We start from the raw sequence: 21,631 nt of genomic DNA, 5'->3' as shown, positions 1-21,631 counted from the left end.
GGTGTAGAGAAACTCAAGAACTTTGTGTAGGGTCAGGAGTTTACGTTAAGGACTGACCATAAGCCTCTCAAGTAGATATTTGAGAGTAAAGGACTGGACAAAGTTTCAAGAAGAGTTGCCTGTTGGGTGACAAGGTTACAATGCCACAAATTTAATATAGAAGTGGTTGTGGGTAAGGAAAATGTGCAAGCCGATCATGCATCCAGAATAAGAATGGAAAACTGTGAAAGCGAGGGAAGTAACAAAGCATGCAGTGAGAGTGAAATGGTATTTGCCACCGTGGAAGGCATTATACAAAAGAGAGAATGGACCCGCGTGTTGGGATCTGATGAGATGTGGAAACGCATTATAAATTTTGTAACAGAGGGATGGCCGGAGAAAAGATTACTGTCTGGGGAGGAAAGGTCATTATGGGAAGTGAGGGTTGAGTTGTCAGTGAAAGAAGGATTGCTGTATCGATGGGACAAATTAGTTGTTCCTGGTTGTCTGAGGGAAAGGTTGATAAAATCTGCTCATCAAGGACATATTGGTACGTGTAAGACCAAGGAAGTTATAAAGGTAGACTACTGGTGGCCAGGGATCGATCGTGAAATTGAGAGGGTGGTTGGTGCATGTGTGGATTGTGTCAGATCAGGAAAGAATCTATTGGCGGTGTCTCAACCGATGGGAAAGGTCAGCGCTCCCGAGGGAGTGTGGCAGGATTTGGCAATGTATGTTTTGGGTCCTGTGGATATGGGTGTGGACCGGGGAAAATTTATCCTGGTTCTGGTTGACACTTTCTCGAGGTGGACTGAATTTAGGATTATGAGAGAAGTGATTTGTAAGAATGTCATAGAATTTCTGGAAAGTGTGTTTGAGAGGGAAGGTTTTCCCAAGAGTATACTCACAGATGATGGCCCGCAATTTACGGGGAAGCTGGTCAAAGAATATCTTGATAAGTGTGGGATTGGGCACAAAAGAACCCCATTGTATTATCCCCAAGGTAATGGTATGGTTCAAAGAGTTAATCGATCTGTTATGGAAGCTATAAGAGGAGCGAATGCCTGTGGTTTAGGCAGGAGAGTGGCTGCGAGAGAAAGGTTATATGCGTTGCGGATGGCTCCGGGTCCTGAGTCAGGAGTGAGTCCCTTTGTATTGATGAGAGGACGAAGGGCGAACACTTTGGTATCACCACCTTGGTTGGGCAGAGCAAGAGAGACGGACGTGGTTGTGGATGTTGTGAGAAAAAGGATGGATGCCCGTAAGGAAAAATGGGTAAAGAAAGTCAATGAAAAGTGCCCAAGAAAAAGAACTGTGGTTGAAGTTGGAGATTGGGTCCAGATAAGAAGAGCTGTGGTCTCAAAGAAGGGAGAGCCTCTTTATACGGAACCTGTCCGAGTTGCCCGAGTGTTTAGGAATGCTGTGGGGTTGGAAAGTGGCCAAATCTGGAATATGTCTAGAGTTGCTAAAACAAAGAGATAATTCTAGATGATGTCCGGGTGTATAGACATGTTCACATTTGTATTTCTCATCAGTCATTTACTTAGATATGTAATAATGTTTTTTTTTATATAAGGGAGGGGGGGTGTTGTATAAATGACTAGTTATGTAGTGGGCTCCATAGTAGAAGTAGAGAGTGACTGAGCCAGGCTCATTCTAGAATGAGCCCGTGTCATAGATCATTCTAACATAGAGTGTGATGATATTGTTATTGCTCAAGCTTTGCCAGTTGAGCCCTGGGTATTGGATGTGTTGGGGGTCTCTGGTTACTGCTCTTCATGTGCCTCAATAAAAGTACAGAGTAAACATACTGGCTTGTTTACTTATATCACAGCGCAGAGGGAGGGGGAGGCTGTTCCATATTAGGGAGCCAGCTGATGAAAGCAATCGACATCCTGCCTTCTGTTTAGCAAAGCACTTGACACGCAGAGAGTTGGTGCCAGAAGAACGTAGAGGTCTGGAGGGAGAGTATTTAGTGAGATAAAGTTGAAGATAGTGTGGTCCCTTGGCCCAGACAGCCTTGTGGATGATGCAGAGGGATTTGAATTTAATCCGTGCAGCAACCGGGAGCCAGTGAAGACTTTTTAGGGCAAGCTGAGCAAAGCGATCGTATGTGTAGCGTATGTTTTTAGGGGGCAGCATTTCAGCAGGACTCGCTACTTGGCATTGCCAGTAATGGGGCCCTCAGAGTGCAGAGATTGCACAATCTGCACATGCAAGAAAAGTCTCAAAGGCCCCTAGCCCCACTGGAACAGCCAACATTGTCTTGAAGGTTTCCTGCTTGCATCCATTTTTAGGTAAATAGGTTTGGCTGTTGTTTTAGTGTAGAAGAGGGGATACACAAGGGCCACTAGGATCGTGGACAGGTGCTCTACTTTGACCATTTCTCGGGAGGATAGCTCAGGGGCAACATGCTTGCTGTGGAAGCAAGACGGTCATAGGTATCTTGGGGGCCGTACATAGTTGATACTGTATTAATGTGCCTGACATCAACTCCATTTTGGCTCTTCTGCGGGCTACAGATATGTTCTGCACTTCATGCTTTGTTGGTGAACACAGAAAAACGAATGGTAAGATCTTTGGGCCGAGCCTTAAGAAGCTCTCAGAGTTCTTGACCGGTAACTAATGGTAAGGTTTTGAGCAGAGCCTTAAGAAGCTTGCAGGGTTCTTAACCGGTATTGAACATGACTGCGCTGAAACAGAACTGCCCGGATCTGACTTTCTTCAACATTCTGTCACAGTCCGAACACCTGATGGAGGCTTCGGACAATGCCACATTGGTGATTCCAGGTCTATTTGTGCTTATGCTGGATTAAAATGACCATTTCCTCAAAGCCATACTGTATTCAATTTCCAAACAGTGGAGGTTTTGGACTTTGCCCTGCAATCCCAAAATGAGACGGAGGCGGAAGGGACATCTACCTTCATTAAACCTCAGAGTTATTAAGGAAACCACCATTCAATGATTCCGAACAACCAAACTGAGACTATACACACCCTGGGCAAGTTATGTCAAAGGGAGAGACTACTGGCAAATGAAATACAAGCAAGTGTTTACCAGCTGGCCCTCGAACAATTGGGCAAATGGAGAGGCCGGGAGGTACTGGGGATTGGCAGTAAGGAGACTCCAACGCCAGGTAAACCTGCATTAAAAATGAAGTGTGCCTCTGTAATGTAAACCCACATACAGGACTTGGTTTCAGCCCTTCTAGCCACTTTATATTAGTTTAGAGCACCTACAGAGCTGTGTGGCAGCTTCAAGGCACTATGGGAAATGGTGTAAGGGAAGGAGTAGAGGGTTATTACCTTCAGGAACTTCCAACTTTCGTAAATCACTGTGAACGCCCAAAATTCAAGGTAGATCAAATTTACACACAGAAATAATGTGGTACATTGGCATGGATTGCAGTGAAATGACCGTGGATTGTATTTAACACATTACTACAATAATCTATTTTAAATGCCTTAGTTCTGTTCAACCTTCAATGGCGTTCAGAGGCAGAACCCTGAAATATATGGAAATGCAATGTGGTGTACACCCTGGTGAGCAAGCAGTGACTGCTGTAACACAACTTTTCATGAGGAAAATGACGATATGTTTTGTTACAACAACTAACAATGTTCACATTTTTCAACCTTTTGTTTTTTTTTTTACTAATTAACTGTATTAAAGACTAGAGCACTAGATTAATGCATTTTTCTATGATTAATGTTCATGGCCTCAAACAAAGACACGTTTTAAGGAAGATGTTTTGAAATGAGATATATTTTGCTTCTTGTTCGCGAAAGTTTGTTTTCCTGTGGTTGGGCACTGGGCCAGAGACGTCTTTGTCCATCAGCAAAGCTTTATAAAAGATGGCTTAAATTGTGCACTTTTCAAGTCAACTTCTATAAACCTTGAAATGTGTCAAGGAATCCTCAGGTTCGCTGAGGGTTAAAGACGCCTTGGCGAACTGGGGAAACAAAGGGACAGTACCTTCCTCTGGTGAGCCCTGGCGCGAGGAGTCACCAGAGGAAGTTACAGTGAACGACAGAAGTGCCAGCCAGCTACAGCGACGCTGCGACTGGCTGGCACTTCTGTCAGCTTGCCTTACATATTGGCGGGCACATCTCCCGTCGCAGCTGTGGTCGGATAATGTGTCCCACCATTGTTGTGGTGGGTGGGACCGGAGGGCCACAGCAGGGCCCTGGCTCAGCCCCACATTTTGGAGACTGCCGGGGCCTGGCTCAGAGGCCCTGCCCCACTTAAAGCACTGGGTCTCTCCCTCACATTCTCCCACACCCTCTCACACCCACTCCCAGTGCACTGTAGACACATCCCACTAAAGGAGCAAGAGACAACCACACTGTGTCCGATGTGAGGCTAAACACTGCACGCTCACAGGAACCATTAATGCAGCTGCACACAGTAGAGAGTAAGGGCCAACACCAACACCTTGAGCTACCCACAAGTTTAACCTGCACGGAAAGAAGAAATATTTGAGTGAGCATAGTGTGCGGATTCTGGCTGAGTAAAGGGATGTATAGAATAATTCCTTCTCTTCAATCAGCAAATTGTGAACTGCAAGACCAAGGCTTGGAATTCATGGGCATCCACAGTCCAGGAGGAGAGTAGGGTGACATCTGCATCTACCTTCTGGAGACTAGAAATAACAATGGCATCCACAGCTACTCCCTGAGGACTAGATACCAGGATGGCATCCACTGCCACCTACTGTGGACATGAGGGAAGGATGGCAACCACTGCTACCTCCGGTTGACTTCAGAGTAGGGTGGCATCCACAGCTCCTCCCTGAGGACTAGAGAACAGATTGGCATCCACTGCCACCTACTGTGGACTTGAGAGAAGGATGGCATCCACTGCTACCTCCTGTGGACTGTAGAATAGGATGGCATCCACTGCAATCTCTTGTGGATTATAGAATAGGATGGCAGCAACTACCACCAACTGTAGACATTAGGGCAGGTAGGCATATGCCACTACCTCCTGTGGACTTCGGTTCATAGTGATAATACCGAATACCAAAATCTCGAAAACCAAAATCTCGAAAACAAAAGGCCGAAAAAAAAAATATCGAATTTTTTTTTATGACGTTTTTTTTTTCGAAATGGGCGGGTTCCCCCCAACCCCCCCTTTTTTTTTTTTTATTTTAACCATTTTTTTTTAATTACCTGACCCCAAAAACATATAAAAATAAATTAATAAATAATTCGATATTTTTTTTTTCGAGATTTTGGTTTCGAGATTTTTGACATTTGGTATTATGTATTTGGCCTTTTGACTGACCACCGTGGACTTCAGAGTAGGGTGGCATACACAGCTCCTCCCTGAGGACTAGAGAACAGGCTAGTATCCATTGCCACCTACTGTGGACATGAGGGAAAGATGGCATCCACCGCTACCTCCTGTGGACTACAGAATAGGATGGCATCCGCTGCTACCTCCTGTGGACTTCAGAGTAGGGTGTCATCGACAGCTCCTTCCTGAGGACTAGAGAATAGGCTGGCATCCACTGCCACCTACTGTGGACATGAGGGAAGGATGGTATCTGCTGCTACCTCCTGTGGACTTCAGGGTAGGGTGGCATCCACAGCTCCTCCCTGAGGACTGGAGAACAGGCTGGCATCCACTGCCACCTACCATGGACATGAGGGAAGGGTGGCACTGCTTCCACCTACTGTGGACATGAGAGAAGGTTGGCATCCACTGCCACCTACTGAAGACATGAGGGAAGGGTGGCATCCACTGCCACCTCCTGTGGACTTGAGAGAAGGATGGCATCCACTGCCACCTACTGTGGACATGAGGGAAGGATGGCATCCACAGCTACCTCTGGTGGTCTTCAGAGTAGGGTGGCATCCACAGCTCCTCTCTGAGGACTAGAGAACAGGCTGGCATCCACTGCCACCTACTGTGGACATAAGGGCAGGACGAGTGGACTTCAGAGTAGGGTGGCATCCAAAGCTCCTCCCTGAGGACTAGAGACCAGGCTGGCATCCACTGCCACCTATTGTGGACATGAGGGAAGGATGGCATCTGCCGCTACCTCCTGTGGACTTGAGAGAAGGATGGCCTCCACTGCTGCCTCCTGTGGACATGAGGGAAGGATGGCAACCACTGCTACCTCGTGTAGGCTTCTGAGTAGGGTGGCATCCACAGCTCCTCCCTGAGGACTAGAGAACAGGCTGGCATCCACTGCCACCTACTGTGGACATGAGGGAAGGATGGCATCCACAGCTACCTCCTGTGGACTTCAGAGTAGGGCGACATCCACAGCTCCTCCCTGAGGACTAGAGAACAGGCTGGCATCCACTGCCACCTACTGTGGACATGAGGGCAGGACGGCATCTGCCACTACCTCATGTGGACTTCAGAGTAGGGTGGCATCCAAAGCACCTCACTGAGGACTAGAGAACAGGCTGGCATCCACTGCCACCTACTGTGGACTTGAGAGAAGGATGGCATCCACTGTACCTACTCTGGACTTCAGAGTAGGGTGGCATCCAAAGCTCTTCGCTGAGGACTAGAGAAAAGGCTGGCGTCCACTGCCACCTACTGTGGACTTGAGAGAAGGATGGCATCCGTTGCTACCTCCTGTGGCCTTCAGAGTATGGTGGCATCCACAGCTCCTCCCTAAGGCTAGAGAACAGGCTGGCATCCACTGGCACCTACTGTGGACATGAGGGAATGATGGTATCAGCCGCTACCTCCTGTAGACTTCAGGGTAGGGTGGCATCCACAGCTCCTCCCTGATGACTATAAAATAGGATGGCATCCACTGCCACCTACCATGGACATGAGGGAAGGGTGGCACTGCTTCCACCTACTGTGGACATGAGGGAAGGTTGGCATCCACTGCCACCTACTGAAGACATGAGGGAAGGGTGGCATCCACTGCCACCTCCTGTTGACTTGAGAGAAGGATGGCATCTAATGCCACCTCCTGTGGACATGAGGGAAGGGTGGCATCCACTGCCACTTACTGTGGACATGGGGGAAGAATGGCATCCACTGCTACCTCATGTGGACTTCAGAGTAGGGTGGCATCCAAAGCTCCTCCCTGATGACTATAAAATAGGATGGCATCCACTGCCACCTACCATGGACATGAGGGAAGGGTGGCACTGCTTCCACCTACTATGGACATGAGGGAAGGTTGGCATCCACTGCCACCTACTGAAGACATGAGGGAAGGGTGGCATCCACTGCCACCTCCTGTTGACTTGAGAGAAGGATGGCATCTAATGCCACCTCCTGTGGACATGAGGGAAGGATGGCATCCACTGTCACCTCCTTTGGCCATGAGGGGGGATGGCATCCACTGCCACCTCTTATGGGCATGAGGGAATGGTGGCATCCGTCGCTACCTCCTGTGAACCTAAGAGAAGGATGGCATCCACTGTCACCGCCTGTGGACACGAGAGAAGGTTGGCATCCACTGCTACCTCTTGTGGGCATGAGGGAATAGTGACATCTGTCGCTACCTACTGTGGACATGAGGGAAGGATGGCATCTACTGCTACCTCCTGTGGACTATAGAATAGGATGGCATACACTCCCACCTCCTAAGTACACGAGGGAAGTATAGCATCCTCTGCCACCTACTGTGGACATGAGGGAAGGATGGCATCCTCTGCCACCTACTGTGGACATGAGGGAAGGATGGCATCCACTGCTACCTCCTGTGGACTTCTGAGTAGGGTGGCATGCAAAGCTCCTCCCTGAGTACTAGAGAACAGACTGGCATCCACTGCCACCTACAGTCGGCATGAGTGAAAGATGGCAAACACTGCTACCTCCTGTGGACTTCTGAGTAGGGTGGCATCCACAGCTCCTGACTGGGGAATACAGAACAGGCTGGCATCCACTGCCATGTGCTGTGGACATGAGGGAAGGATGGCATCCACTATTACCTCCTGTGGACATGAGAGAAGGATGCCAACCATTGCTACCCCCTGTGAACTTCAGAGTAGGGTGGCATCCACAGCTCCTCCCTGAGGACTAGAGAACAGGCTGGCATCCACTGCCACCTACTCTCAACTTGAGAGAAGGATGGTATCCACGGCTACCTCCTGTGGACTATAGAACATGCTGGCATCGTCTTCTACCTCCTGTGGACATGAGGGAAGGTTGGCATCCACTGCTACCTCCTATGACTAGGATGGCACCCACTGCTACGTCATGTGGACTATAGAATAGGATGGCATCCACTGCCACCTCCTGTGGACATGAGGGAAGGTTGGCATCCACTGCCACCTCCTGTGGACATGAGGGAAGGGTGGCATCCACTGTCACCTACTGTGGACATGACAGAAGGATGGCATACACTGCTACCTCCTGTGGACTTCAGAGTAGGGTGGCATCCAAAGCACCTCCCTGAGGACTAGAGAACAGGCTGGCATCCACTGCCACCTACTGTGGACATGAGGGAAGGATGGCATCCGCCGCTACCTCCTGTGGACTAGAGAATAGGATGGCATCCACTGCTACCTCCTGTGGATTTCAGAGTAGGGTGGCATCCACAGCTCCTCCCTGAGGACTAGAGAACAGGCTGGCACCCACTGCCACCTACTCTCAACTTGAGAGAAGGATGGCATCCGCTGCTACCTCCTGTGAACTATATAATAGGATGGCATCCGCTGCTACCTCCTGTGGACTTCAGAGTAGGGTGGCATCCACTGCCACCTCCTGTGGACATGAGGGAAGGTTGGCATCCACTGCTACCACCTGTGGACTATAGAATAGCATGGCATCCACTGCTACCTCCTGTGGACTATAGAACAGGATGGCATCCACTGCCACCTCCTGTGGACTGTAGAATAGGATGGCATCCACTGCTACCTCCTGTGGACATGAGGGAAGGTTGCCGTCCACTGCTACCTCCTATGGACTATAGAAAAGGATGGCATCCGCTGCCACCTATTGTGGACTATAGAATATGGTGGCATCCATTGCTTCACCTGAAGACAATACAGGCTTGGATGGACCTGAGATATGCATGCAGATCTAGGCAAAGAAAAGATAAGCCTGACATTGTAATGTGGCTTGCAAGTTTGCTTCTTACTATATTTAAGTGCCAAGTGAAATGTATTTATTTATTTATTGGACATCTGTATGGTCCCTATACAGCAGAAAGTGTTTCAAGGCGCCTCAAGACAAAAGGGGAGGGGGAACAGGGGAGGATAAAACAACAAGAAACGGTCCTACTAGGCCTTGTGACATTCGGATCGTGCAAGTGCAGTAAATAAAGTGCATGGTGGAAGAGGATCCCCCAGGGTAGAGGCAGGGTAAGTGCTAGGGGAGCCCATGAAGGGAAAGTGTGAAGGGGACAGGGGTCTGGTAAATGTGTGAGGAACAGGGGTGGACCAGACTCGATAGGCTAGTCAGGGAGAGGTGTCCGAAGGCACGCGCTGGTAGTGGGGTACTGCAGAAGACTGGTAGGAGGATATCCTGGGCCTTGTAGGACTCAGAAGGGACCAGGCAGCCTGTCGTTGCAGCTGGGGGACATTAGCAGGGGAGGGGGAGAGAGGTGGAGAAGAGGAAAGTCTAGAGGAGGTTCCGGAAAATAAGGCGATCCGGCTCAAGTCTTAGAGGGTCAAGGAGGCCAGTCCAGAGTGAGGCTCCTGCCGAGAAAAGAGATCTAACCCCCACTTTCTGCTTGGAGAATCGTTTGACTTACAGAGAGTTAGAGCTAGATGTCCAAACGACTCTAGCAGGGAGGTATTTAGGTAGGGAAAGTTGGATGTAGCGGGGCCCCAGGCCCCAGAAAGCCTTGTGGATGATGCAGAGGGAAGAGGGTTTTGAATTTGATCCAAGAAGCCACTAGGAGCCAGTGGAGAGATTTTAGGCTGGAGAGATGCGATCCCTGGGCTTTAGGCCAAGGATAAGTCTTGCAGTCCTATTCTGGATTATTTGGAAAGGGCAGAGGGAGGAAAGAGGCAAATTGAGGAAGAGGCTGTTGCAGTAGTCCAGCCTGGAGAGAACCAGAGCTTTGGAGAGATTGAGTTTATGGGACAAGGTGATGAAAGGGAGAATGCCTCTGAGGAGGTAGAGCTGAAAGTGGGCCTTCTTGGCAAGGTCCGTGATGTGAGGTGAGAGCAAGGAGTCGAAGATGAGTCCTAGATTTTTTGCCTCACAAGAGGGTGGGCGCGCAAGGAGGGTGGCTAGAGAGTAGGAGGGAAGGAGGGAGCAGGGGTTCCAATGAGAAGGATCTCAGTCTTACTGGCATTAAGAAAGAGATCATTGGCTGCGCACCATGCCTGAATAGCAGTCAGTCAATCTGGAATGAGAAAAGGAGAGGAGGTCGAGGTGGGCAGCTGGAGATTGTATTGCAAGAAAACTAATTGCGTCTCTATGTTATGCACAGTGTAACGCTGACTGCTTTTCTGCGCACATAAAGAGCCGTTTCTGTAATTTAAGTCCTATACAAATGTAATCAAATGTGTTTTCTGCGGGCCTATTTTACAACTCAGACCATGAATCCATTTAGAAGCTTCAGAGCCTGACCTTTGGCACTTGGAAGCCAAAGATATATTAATAAGACATTGGGCATGCGCAGGGGGATTAGTAGGTCACTATAGAAAATGATGCTAATTTGAATCCCTTTAATTTGCCAAGTGCAAGTCGAGTAGTAGTCACCCCTGCTTCATGGCATTCTGAAATCCATCCTTTTGTGTGGGATGGGTGGGCTAATGGTCGGTACTCTCGCCACTGACAGTGCCTTTCTCCTAATCCAAACCTACAGAACTCTGATCCCATGCATTTTAGCATAAATTTAAATCGCACGCACATAGCATAGAAATTCACGATCTCAAATTCGTATATGGGGTAAAGTGAGGCAAATATGTGAATATAAACGTGATTGGTCTATGTAACCTTTCTGTGGTACCAATACATGGACTCAAGAAAATAAAATGTACTGTATTTGCTATTTACTGGCTGAAGGTGATTAGATAAATGGTAATTGAAGGGTTTTAATGTGCTCACCATGCCATTAAGAGGTGGCCGTGTCTCATTTAGGATTAGAATTGTTAGAAATATTACTAATGTGTTGGTGTATGACAGAATATGTGGATTATATGGCGATCTCTACAGGCAGACACAGATTAATTGTATATTTGATGTCATTTGGTGACTTCCCCTACATAAAGACTGAGGAACATCTATGCTTTGATTTTGTCTTGAACTTCTTAATTTAAATACATTTGAGTTCTGAGAACACTGCCTGTTTCTTGACCAGAATTGTGGGGTGCGACTGTATGAGTGGAGGATCAGGGGGTCCACCTGATGTAATAAATCCTAGATTGTCCAAAATATAGTTGGCAGCACGTAAGAATGTTCTTACGTCTGCCTGTCGCTGCTGTGCAATAACTAGACATGGTCATGGACCCTGAAGCACCTACCTCCACCGCACTGCACACTGCAGCCTTCCCACCCGCTGTGCGTCCAGAGGTACAAGGGTTCTCGCTGCTTTTCCGGCTCCCGCGGTAGCTCCTCCGCGAGGTTCACCGAAATGGTGTATTCATAGTGGATGCCATAGTTCTGGTCATGAAACAGCAGCACCTATTGGGCAACAGATGGAAGGGAATGAGAGGAGTAAACAAATGGGCATTGACAAAGCCAAGAGGTCCAACTCTTGTATAATTGTCTAGGTAGTGACGGCAAATGCCCAGGTAATAAGACTATTTTCCGGTTGCTGCCATCTGTAACTGACATCCCATACAGATATGAAGGCATGTTATTTATGAAGTGAAAACCTAGCTTGAAACCAAAGGGGGTGTACAAAGGGGGAACACCCAGGGGGTTACAGGTAGGGCGCGTGGCTAGCAGAGGTTGCTCTGAAGGATAAGGGGAGTAGGGGTGTGAAGCAGCGATTGACAAGATGTTCTTTGAATGAATTTGGGTGATTTGTCCGGGCCAGAAAATGTATCCCAAAAGACCGAATTCATATTTTTCTCGCCGTTTGACCGCATATATATATGTGAGGGGAGCCCCCCGCATTTCCCCCTTACCCCTCCACATTTTATATTAAACCCCCCAGACATATATATATATATATATATATATATATATATATATATATAGATATATATATATATATATATATATATATATATATATATATATATATATATATATATATATATATATATATATATATATATATGCAGCCAAATTGGGCATCTTATATTGGGTCTTTTGGGATTCAGTCTTTTGCCCTCAATCTTTTTGGGTATTACCCTTTGAAATGTAGGGTCTTGCCTTTGAAGTGGCACTGAAACCATCGCCATGTTTTTCCATCACAAGCCCAGTCACTCACAAGACGTTACCCCCTTCCAAACCATGCCAGCTGCTAAAAGCATTTCCAGGTATTTCCATGGCCAGAAAAGGCACAGACATACAATTGCAATTTGCCAGCCACTCACATCACTGGTTGGTAAGGTACTTACACCAAATGCCACTGATACCAAGGTATGTCTGCTTAGCACTGTCCAAGCACTCTATATTCGGTGCCAATCGGCCTAGTTGGCACAGATAGCATATTCATATTCCATTATGTGTACACCGCAGTGTAAGTCAACGTTCCATTATAACCAGTTAGGACTTCAAGCCCAGATTCTGTTATTACAGGATAGCAGAGCAAGCCCTGACCCCAGTATGCGCAGTGAACACAGCCAGGCTCACTGGGCACGCTGCAATGGAGCACTGCAAGGCATTGGTCAATTATGCCCTGATATATGTCATATGTCCAGCTTGCACTGCAAAGCCTGTTGCATTATGCCCAGTCATCACGGAAAGTGTATGCCTACAGTCTCTTTTGCATCATCGGGCTCCCCAAGCAGCCTGAGTCTTGAGGGTGGAGGGCCACCATAAATGACGCTGGGGAAGTGGCAACTGCAGAGACCAGTGTGAAACATGGAAGCCATGGGTCTGAGCTTGGAAGAGACAACTCTGCGTTCTATCCAGTGAAAGCCATTGAGTCAAGAAATAGAAACCATATCTGTATGCAGCAAGAAAGAAAAAATACACAATACTTCACTGAGGCCCTCTTATTAAAGCAGTAGATCATGGATTCTTAATGTTGGACCTGTGACCGGCTAGCGATGTGGAGATTCTGTGTTAATGTATGCAAACCTTATGATAGTAGTACATTCGGCCTCATTACGAGTATGGCGGTAAGTGTTAAAGTTGGCAGTAAGTTACCGCCAACTTTACCACTACGCCAAACTATGAGGTTGGGTTTGGAGTGAAGGATTTGCCTCCAGGAAAATTTGGGAGGTAAATCTCCCCACTCAATGGCAAAAAACCTACAGAATCGGCAGAATTATTTTTGCTGCAATGATTCCTCCAAAAAAAAAACCCATTGAGTCCAATGAATTAAAAATAAATGGGGAATTACACGCCTACCACCACTTTTAATCCGGCAGACCAAATGGTGGTAAAGGTAATTCGGTTGGCCGGTATTCCGGCAGATTTACTCGTACCAAAAAAAAAAGAAAAAGATATGGACAAAAGAAGATCAAAAAAATATTTTTGCTTGTTATCAAATGGTGCATTGCATACTGCAGGTTTGGAATATTATTGCTTGTTATCAAATGATGCATCGCATACTGCAGGTTTGGAATATTATTGCTTGTTATACAATGGTGCATTGCATACTGCAGGTTTGGAATATTATTGCTTGTTATCAAATGATGCATCGCATACTGCAGGTTTGGAATATTATTGCTTGTTATACAATAGTGCATTGCATACTGCAGGTTTGGACTATTGTTGCTGGTGATCAAATGGTGCATTGCATACTGCAGGTTTGGACTATTATTGCTTGTTATCAAATGATGCATCGCATACTGCAGGTTTGGAATATTTTTGCTTGTTATCAAATGATGCATCGCATACTGCAGGTTTGGTATATTATTGCTTGTTATACAATAGTGCATTGCATACTGCAGGTTTGGACTATTGTTGCTGGTGATCAAATGGTGCATTGCATACTGCAGGTTTGGACTATTATTGCTAGTTACCAAATGGTGCATTGCATACTGCAGGTTTAGACTATTATTGCTAGTTATCAAATGGTGCATTGCATACTGCAGGTTTGGACTATTATTGCTGGTTGTCAAATGGTGCATTGCATACTGCAGGTTTGGACTATTATTGCTGGTTATCAAATGGTGCATTGCATACTGCAGGTTTGGACTATTATTGCTGGTTGTCAAATGGTGCATTGCATACTGCAGGTTTGGACTATTATTGCTAGTTATCAAATGGTGCATTGCATACTGCAGGTTTGGACTATTATTGCTGGTTATCAAATGGTGCATTGCATACTGCAGGTTTGGACTATTATTGCTGGTTGTCAAATGGTGCATTGCATACTGCAGGTTTGGACCATCAAAAAGACATTCATGCTCAGTAGCTGTGTCCACTCCAAAAGATATTTTTAAACGGGGTGGTGAGTTTTACTTTCTGCCTACTCGCAAGTATTATACTGTGTGAACTATTTTCAATTAATATTTGTATTTTGTATTTTATTGTGTTTTACATAGCGCTTTAACCCAAAGCGCTGTACAATTTAAAAACAAAGTATGGTACAACAGTAATGGTAAATAAACATTAGAACATCAATGCTGGTAGCTGACAATCAAGAACAATGTAGAAGATGAGATTTCAAAGAAGAGCGGAAAATAGAGTAGTCAGTGATAGAAGGAATAGCCACAGGAAGGGCATTCCAATGTAGGGGGGCAAGAAGCTGAAAGGACCGGAAGCGGGACTGGGTACATGGTGCGCGTGGAACATTCAGTCTGAAAAGACAGGAAGAACGCAGGGGGCGACATGGACTGTAAAAGGAAAGAAGTGACTCTAGATAGTCAGGTGCACGCTGGTAGAGTGATTTAAACACTAAGCATAGGAAATGGAATTTGAGCTGAGAATGAAAAGGTAGCCAGCCAAGTGAAGCAAGTGAAGAAGAAATTGAGTCATGATAGGAAAGAAGGCAAAGTAGACGAACAGAGGGATTATAGATTGATTTCAAGGGAGCAAGACGAGAACTTGGGAGACCTAAGCGAGTGTTAGAGCAGTAGAGGAGTCGTGAGAAAATTAAGGAGGAGATAAGGAGTTTAGTAGCCTGAAAAGTGAGAAAAGGGCAGACTTTGTGAATGTTGTACAGATGGAAACGATAGGAATGAGAGGTAAGAGAGATATGGTGAACAAAGGAGAGATTAGAGTGAAGGTAAAGGCCAAGATTCCGAGCTGTGGGAGAAATAGTAAGACTAGCGGATGTAAAAGATATGAAGGTGGGTGAGGTGGGATTTTGTTAGCAGGGAAGAATAGCACCTCAGTGTTCCCTGCATTTAAGGTCAGGACATGGAAAGCCATCCAAGATTTGATAGCAGAAAGACAGGCTGTAAGGGTATAGTGAATTTCTTGAGTGAAAGACGAGAAAGATAGGGAAAGTTGTGTATCATCGGCATTAAAGTGATGAGAAAGACCAAAAGAAGAAATTATGGCTGCGAGTTCAGAAGTGTAAAGAGAGAAAAGAAAGGGACCCAAGACTGATCCTTGGGGAACAGCGTGCTCGAGGGGAAGGGGTAAAGAGATCTGACCGCCCAGGAAATAGAAAAGGTTCTATTCGAAAGCTAGGAAGAGAACCAGGAAAGAACAGCATCCCTAAGACCAAAGGAGGAGAGATATTCCAAGAGCATAGAGTGATCCACTGTGTCAAAAGCAGCAGATAAGTGGAGCACGATAAGAAAAGAGGAGTGTTTAGAGTAGCAAGCTGATAGAAAAGCGTTAAGTGCACAGATCAGGGCAGTCTCAGTGGAGTGACGAGGACGAAAACCAGACTGAAAACAAGGAAGAAGAGATAGGTCAGTGACTAAGGATGCAATCTGAGGCTGTCCAGTTAAAGCATCGAATGAAAAAGGATCGAATGCAAAAGGATCGACACAATAGGGCCGAAAACAAAAGTATCAAATGTTTTTTTATTATATATTTTTTTGGTTTTCGTATAGGTAAAAAAATGTTTTTACCAAAAAAACAAAAAAACGGGAGTTGGGGAGGTATCCCCCCCCAAAAAAAAAGAATTCGATCCTTTTGTTTTCGGTACTTTTGAGTCGATCCTTTGACCATTCGACCCTTTTTTTTCGATCCTCTAACCTATAACCAAATCTGAGAATAGACAAGACGTTCAAGGAGTTTAGAAAGATAGGGTAAGAGAGAGATAGGCTGGAAATTGGAGACAATAAGAGGGTTGGCAGTGGGATTTTTCAGAATAGGAATAATTGTTTTGTGTTTGAAGGCTGAGGGAAAGACAGAAGTACTGAGGCAGGTATTGAAAAGAGAAACAAGATAACGTACAAGAAGGGGATACATTTTAGGAATGAGAGCAGATGCGATTGGGTCAGTAGGAGTAGCGGTAGGATGAGCTTTGGCTAACAGAAGTAGTACATCAGAGTCAGAAACTGGAGAGAAACTAGAGATGAGAGCAGTTGGAGTAGGAGGGGATGGGTTGCAGATACAGTGATGGGGAAGGAGAATTTAGAATGTCTTGACTCAGGGAATGAACTTTAGAGGAAAAGAAGTGAGCAAATTGGGGTGCAGACAAGGTAGAATAAATAGAGTGATCCGGGAGTAGAGGGGGAGAAAGACGCAGTGCTACAGTTTGAAAAAGACGTCTGGGATAGGTGGATTGTGTGTGAAGAAGGTCTGAAAAGTAGCAACGTTTAGCAGAAGTAAGACAGCTATCATATAGAGCATGATAGGAGAAATAAGCAGAGTGATTAGGTAAAGATCTAGTTTTGAGCCAGTATCTCCAGCTTACAGAGAAGACGTCGCATAACGCGAAGATGAGGGGAAAGCCAAGGTTGAGAAAGCAAAGAGAGGGTAGAGTTGGTCAAGACCAAGAGAGAGGGATGATGAGAGAGTAGATGCTGCCTCATCAGCAGTAAGAGAGGAAAACTTTTTTAAGGAGGGTAGAATAGTAGTACAGGTGTCATAGAAAAGTGAGGAGTTGAAGCTGCGTACATCACGTCGAAAGGATGTTTTGGGTGGAAGAGTAGTAGAGGAGAGCTGGGGAGTAGAAGACAAAAGTGAGACCGAAAGTAAGTAGTGGTCAGACAAATAAACAGGTAGGGCTAACACAGAAGAAGCATTGAAAGTAGAGAGAAGGATTAGATCTAATGTGAGTAGGAGGAGTGGGGAGAGGTAAGAGCAGATGAGAGTCAAGAATAGAGAGTAAAGGAGAAGTCAAGTGAGTGAAGGAAAGATGAAGATTGAAATCTTCTAGTAATACAAGTGGAGATGGACTGGGCAAGATGTGAGAAAGGGGAAGATCAAAATCAGCACAGAACGAGCCAAGTGGGCCGGGGGGACCATAGATGATCAGAAAAGAAATAGGAGGAGTAAATATCTTGTAAGTAAATTCGAAAGAAGAATAGGCTGGGAAAGTAACAGGTGGCTGAATAGAGGAGTAAGAAGAACGATAAAGAATGCCAGAGCACACTCCGTGATTGCCAGCTCGAGGGACATGAGCAAAGAAGGATAGAGAAGAGGTAAGAGAGGCAGCAACCATTCTATTATGGGGTTGAATCCAGGTTTCAGTAATACAGAGAAAGCGAAAACGTACCCTTAAAAAGAGGTCCAGCACTGCAGTTGTTTTATTGCAGAGACCTGGCATTCCAAAGGCCCAGGTCTATGGAAGCAGATGTTTTAGTAGTCGTTGGGTAGATGAGGTTGGGATTAGAGCAAGAGTATGTAAACTTGGTATCAGATTGTAGGCTATCAGGTGAAAGAAAAGTAGGTATTGTTGTAGTCATGAAAATGAGAACCAGTACTTTGATGGAAAGCCTGGAGCCAGGTGATGTTTTGCCCGGGGGCACTGGGGAAGAGGAGGGGCTGCAGGACGGTATGACTACAGGGCCATGGGCCGCGATCCCGCCGCGGACAGCTGCAGACAGCAGAGTCCTACTTCGCCAGAAGTCGGGACGTTAAATCCACGGCGATCGGGATGAGATTGAGTCTTGGGGCGTGGCCTCTCAGGTTGCCGGCGGTTGGCAGGCAACAATGGTGGCACTTCTCTGATGGTCTTCCGGGCTCCGAAGGGACAGGCAAAGAGCCAATGATGATGTTACTGTGCTCTTGCACAGCCAGTGCGCTCAGGCTCTCACAATTCGGCCTGTAGGAGGAACAGGCATAGACAGCACAATTTATTTTAAGTGCTATTTTAAAGTCAATCTACATTCAAAGTGCTATTGAAAGTACTATTGGTAATTGTTTTGTCTTGGGCACATAAATCAGTCTTCTGGGTTCATAAGAGTCATGATGCTAGCAATGATGTCATGGCCACTCTGCCATGGTGCTGAGTGGCAGGCCTGGGCGGAGGGAGAAGAGTTAAAAAAGAAATATGTATATAAATGAAATGGGGGATGCACTGTCCTGGAATGGCCGCCGAGCAACCGGCACTCGGCAACCTACGGGGAGGCAGTGCCTTTTCAATGCTGTAGGGAGGAGGAAGCTAGCAGTTGTCCAAGGCCTTAAATGAATAGGAGTGGTGTGTGGAGCCCAGGGATGGGTGGAGGCTCACAGGCGACTCGAGGAAATCATGGAATTTAGGGGGGGACATGTAGCGGAGAGCGTCCGGGACAGTAGCGAGCAGGAGAGCGTTGCAGTACTGACAGGCTTCAGGGCCTGTGGCTACACCCGCGAATACTGCCTGGATGACAAGACATGGCTCCTGATCGGCTGTCAGCATTCCAACATTATCTCAAGAGTGCTAATTTCCGTAAGATCACTTTTCAGTTTTAACATGTAACACATGTATCTTTCATTGAGGGATACTATCATTAGTATGCCATGTTTTATAGGTCACATCTCTCAGACGATTTGCCTTGATTATCCGCTCAGACACTCAAGTTACCCCCCACCACAATGGATGCACCACTAGGTCAAGTGCAGATCCGACTACACACCACAATGGATGCACCACTAGGTCAAGTGCAGATCCGACTACACACCACAATGGATGCACCACTAGGTCAAGTGCATATCCGACAACACACCACAATGGATGCACCACTAGGTCAAGTGCAGATCCGACTACACACCACAATGGATGCACCACTAGGTCAAGTGCAGATCCGACTACACACCACAATGGATGCACCACTAGGTCAAGTGTAGATTCGACTTGCACACCACAATGGATGCACCACTAGGTCAAGTGTAGATTCGACTTGCACACCACAATGGATGCACCACTAGGTCAAGTGTAGATCCGACTGCACACCACAATGGATGCACCACTAGGTCAAGTGTAGATCCGACTGCACACCACAATGGATGCACCACTAGGTCAAGTGTAGATCCGACTGCACACCACAATGGATGCACCACTAGGTCAAGTGTAGATCCGACTACACACCACAATGGATGCACCACTAGGTCCAGTGTAGATCCGACTATACACCACCATTGATTCACCACTCGGTGTGTCCTGCTTTAGCCCATTGGGACTCTTGCTGTTGAGTTACTTTTCAGCAACCAATCATGTTGCTTGCCACCTGAGATATGCTGCAACTAATACTGGACACAGACTTTATGCCAAAGGACCAAACCCCCAACTGATAGCATTCCAGACCTATGTCTATTTCAAGTATTTAATCAGGGTGTGAAGTGCGTCTCTTTTAGTTCTACTGTTTGCATTAGCAGGAAGTTGACCTAAGCATCCTTTGGGTCTATGGTTGCCAAGAGCTAACGCTCCCCTAGAAAAGTTATGGCATCATCTCCTGTTGCCACCATGAACTTCTGAATGCATTTCCTCAGCAGTTATGGCTTTAATATGCAATTTCTTGTTTAATATATAGGACATTTGCAGAATAAATAAAACAACGGATGCCTTGCTACAAATGAACATCTTTGAATGGTTCCCAGTCCATAAAACGTATGAAGGGCAAGTGGCTTCCGTCTTTCGCCATTCCCCAATTTGCGGTAATGGTGTTAGATTTTTGAATTATTGCATGCTGTATTGGCTGGGCACTGTGTCTCACTTGCCCCCACTTATTCTTTCCGACTAACCTACAAAGAACCTGTAGTGATGGGTTACTGAGCTCACATTGTTAATTACTGAAGGTGCTGCAACCTGCGGACAGCCCCTTTTGCTTCCATGTTTTGTGTTAATTCCTCTGTCAGCTATTTTGGTCCTTTGAGGGGCTTGTTGCCACCCGGATCCGTAGTTCGGTTGGAAGGCCTCAGAAAATTGCATTTGTTTGCGTGTTCCTCGCCTCGGCTGACCTGCCTTGCTGAACGGAGTTCACATCTGTGGTGCCCCCATGGACATAGCTTGGTCAGTTTATTTTTAATTATTTCCATTGCCTCATGGGTTTCCTTGCTGATGAGGGTTTTTCCATCAAATGGAATATTTAGCAATTGTGTCTGAACTTGCAGCAGAAGCCGCACATTATGAGACTTGAATGTTTCCCGAGATGCAAACCCATGGCTAGTCGTCTCCAGAATGCTGCTCCAAGAGCTGATGCTGTCTTTAGTTTTTTTTTTTTTAAATTTATTTTTATTGACAACATACACGACAGGGTGGGCCTACTGGCCTTTTCCACCCGCAATAGATGTAAAAAAAAAGAAAAACACATTGTCAGAAACATTTTCTGGTTAACTCCCAACCCCCTTCCCCCCTCCCGAACCCTCCCCCAAAACAATTGTTACGCCAACTTTAGGGAAAATGCAACTATATTAAGCATAGGGAAGAACACTTGCATAGCGCGGCGATAGAGAAATGTGATCCTTGAAACAGTGGGGTAAGACCATGTGGTGCTTAGGCCAGGGCAAGACCAACCCTCTGAGGGGCATGGGGACCAGCGCATAGCAACCATTGGTTTAAACATTTGTTCAATCGCCCCTCTACAATCGCATAGTAATACAATCATCGTGCAGCAGCACTGCCGTCCATTCTTGGACAAAATCAGACATAGTATTGTTTGCTATCGCCGAGAGTTTTTCGTAGCTGAATATCGCTCTGAGCTTGCAGAGCCATTCCTCTTTAGAGGGGGCCCGGACACTTTTCCATTTTTGCGCAAGCGCCAGTCTCCCTGCCCGCAACATGGCGCATATGACCTTGGGGAAGGCATTCACCTCCGAATCCGGCATGGGGGAACCCAGTAGGATTTCCAGCGGGTGCAAAGATGGGCCGTAACCCTCGATATCTTTGATCCAGCTTAGAAGCTCCGTCCAGTATACCTGTATGGACGGGCAACTCCACCACATATGAAACCAGGTTCCCCGTTGATGGCATCCCCTGGGGCAAAGGGGGGAAACATCCCGGAACATTCTAGACAATAGCGCCGGGGGGCGATGCCATGAATGGAGGATTTTAAAGTTATGTTCCATAGCTGCTGTGTATAGGGAGCCTGTGAAAATGCACTTGAAAACAGCCCTCCAGGTGTGGTCCTCTATTGGCATCCCCATCCTCTCTTCCCATATGCGCTTGAAGGGTTGTCTGCCTTCTAGGTCGGCTGTAATCAGCACACTATAAAACTTAGATAGCGAACCTTTGCGGGATTTACTTTTGGCCAGAATTAGTTCGAATGGGGTGAGGGGGCGACTAAGCTGGTCGGACCACCGCGGTTGGGTAAGTATCCCTTT

At 46.5% G+C, this 21,631-nt stretch overlaps 1 protein-coding gene across 3 annotated transcripts in view; it reads right to left on the bottom strand.

The window, feature by feature from the left end:
- The window catches only part of ADAMTS17 (ADAM metallopeptidase with thrombospondin type 1 motif 17), a 1,111,828-nt gene that overhangs the window by 122,948 nt on the left and 967,249 nt on the right, over positions 1-21,631 (bottom strand). For all 3 annotated transcript variants that reach the window (XM_069625034.1, XM_069625036.1, XM_069625035.1), the window contains one exon: positions 11,383-11,542. In XM_069625034.1, coding sequence (XP_069481135.1) covers positions 11,383-11,542 — 160 coding nt within the window. The remainder of the gene's footprint in view (positions 1-11,382; positions 11,543-21,631) is intronic.

The sequence above is a fragment of the Ambystoma mexicanum genome, chromosome 11 (assembly GCF_040938575.1).
Source record: "Ambystoma mexicanum isolate Mex_15411 chromosome 11, UKY_AmexF1_1, whole genome shotgun sequence".
Lineage (NCBI taxonomy): Eukaryota > Metazoa > Chordata > Amphibia > Caudata > Ambystomatidae > Ambystoma > Ambystoma mexicanum.
The sequence above is the reverse complement of the archived record's forward strand: the minus strand, read 5'-3'. Positions and strand labels throughout refer to the sequence as shown.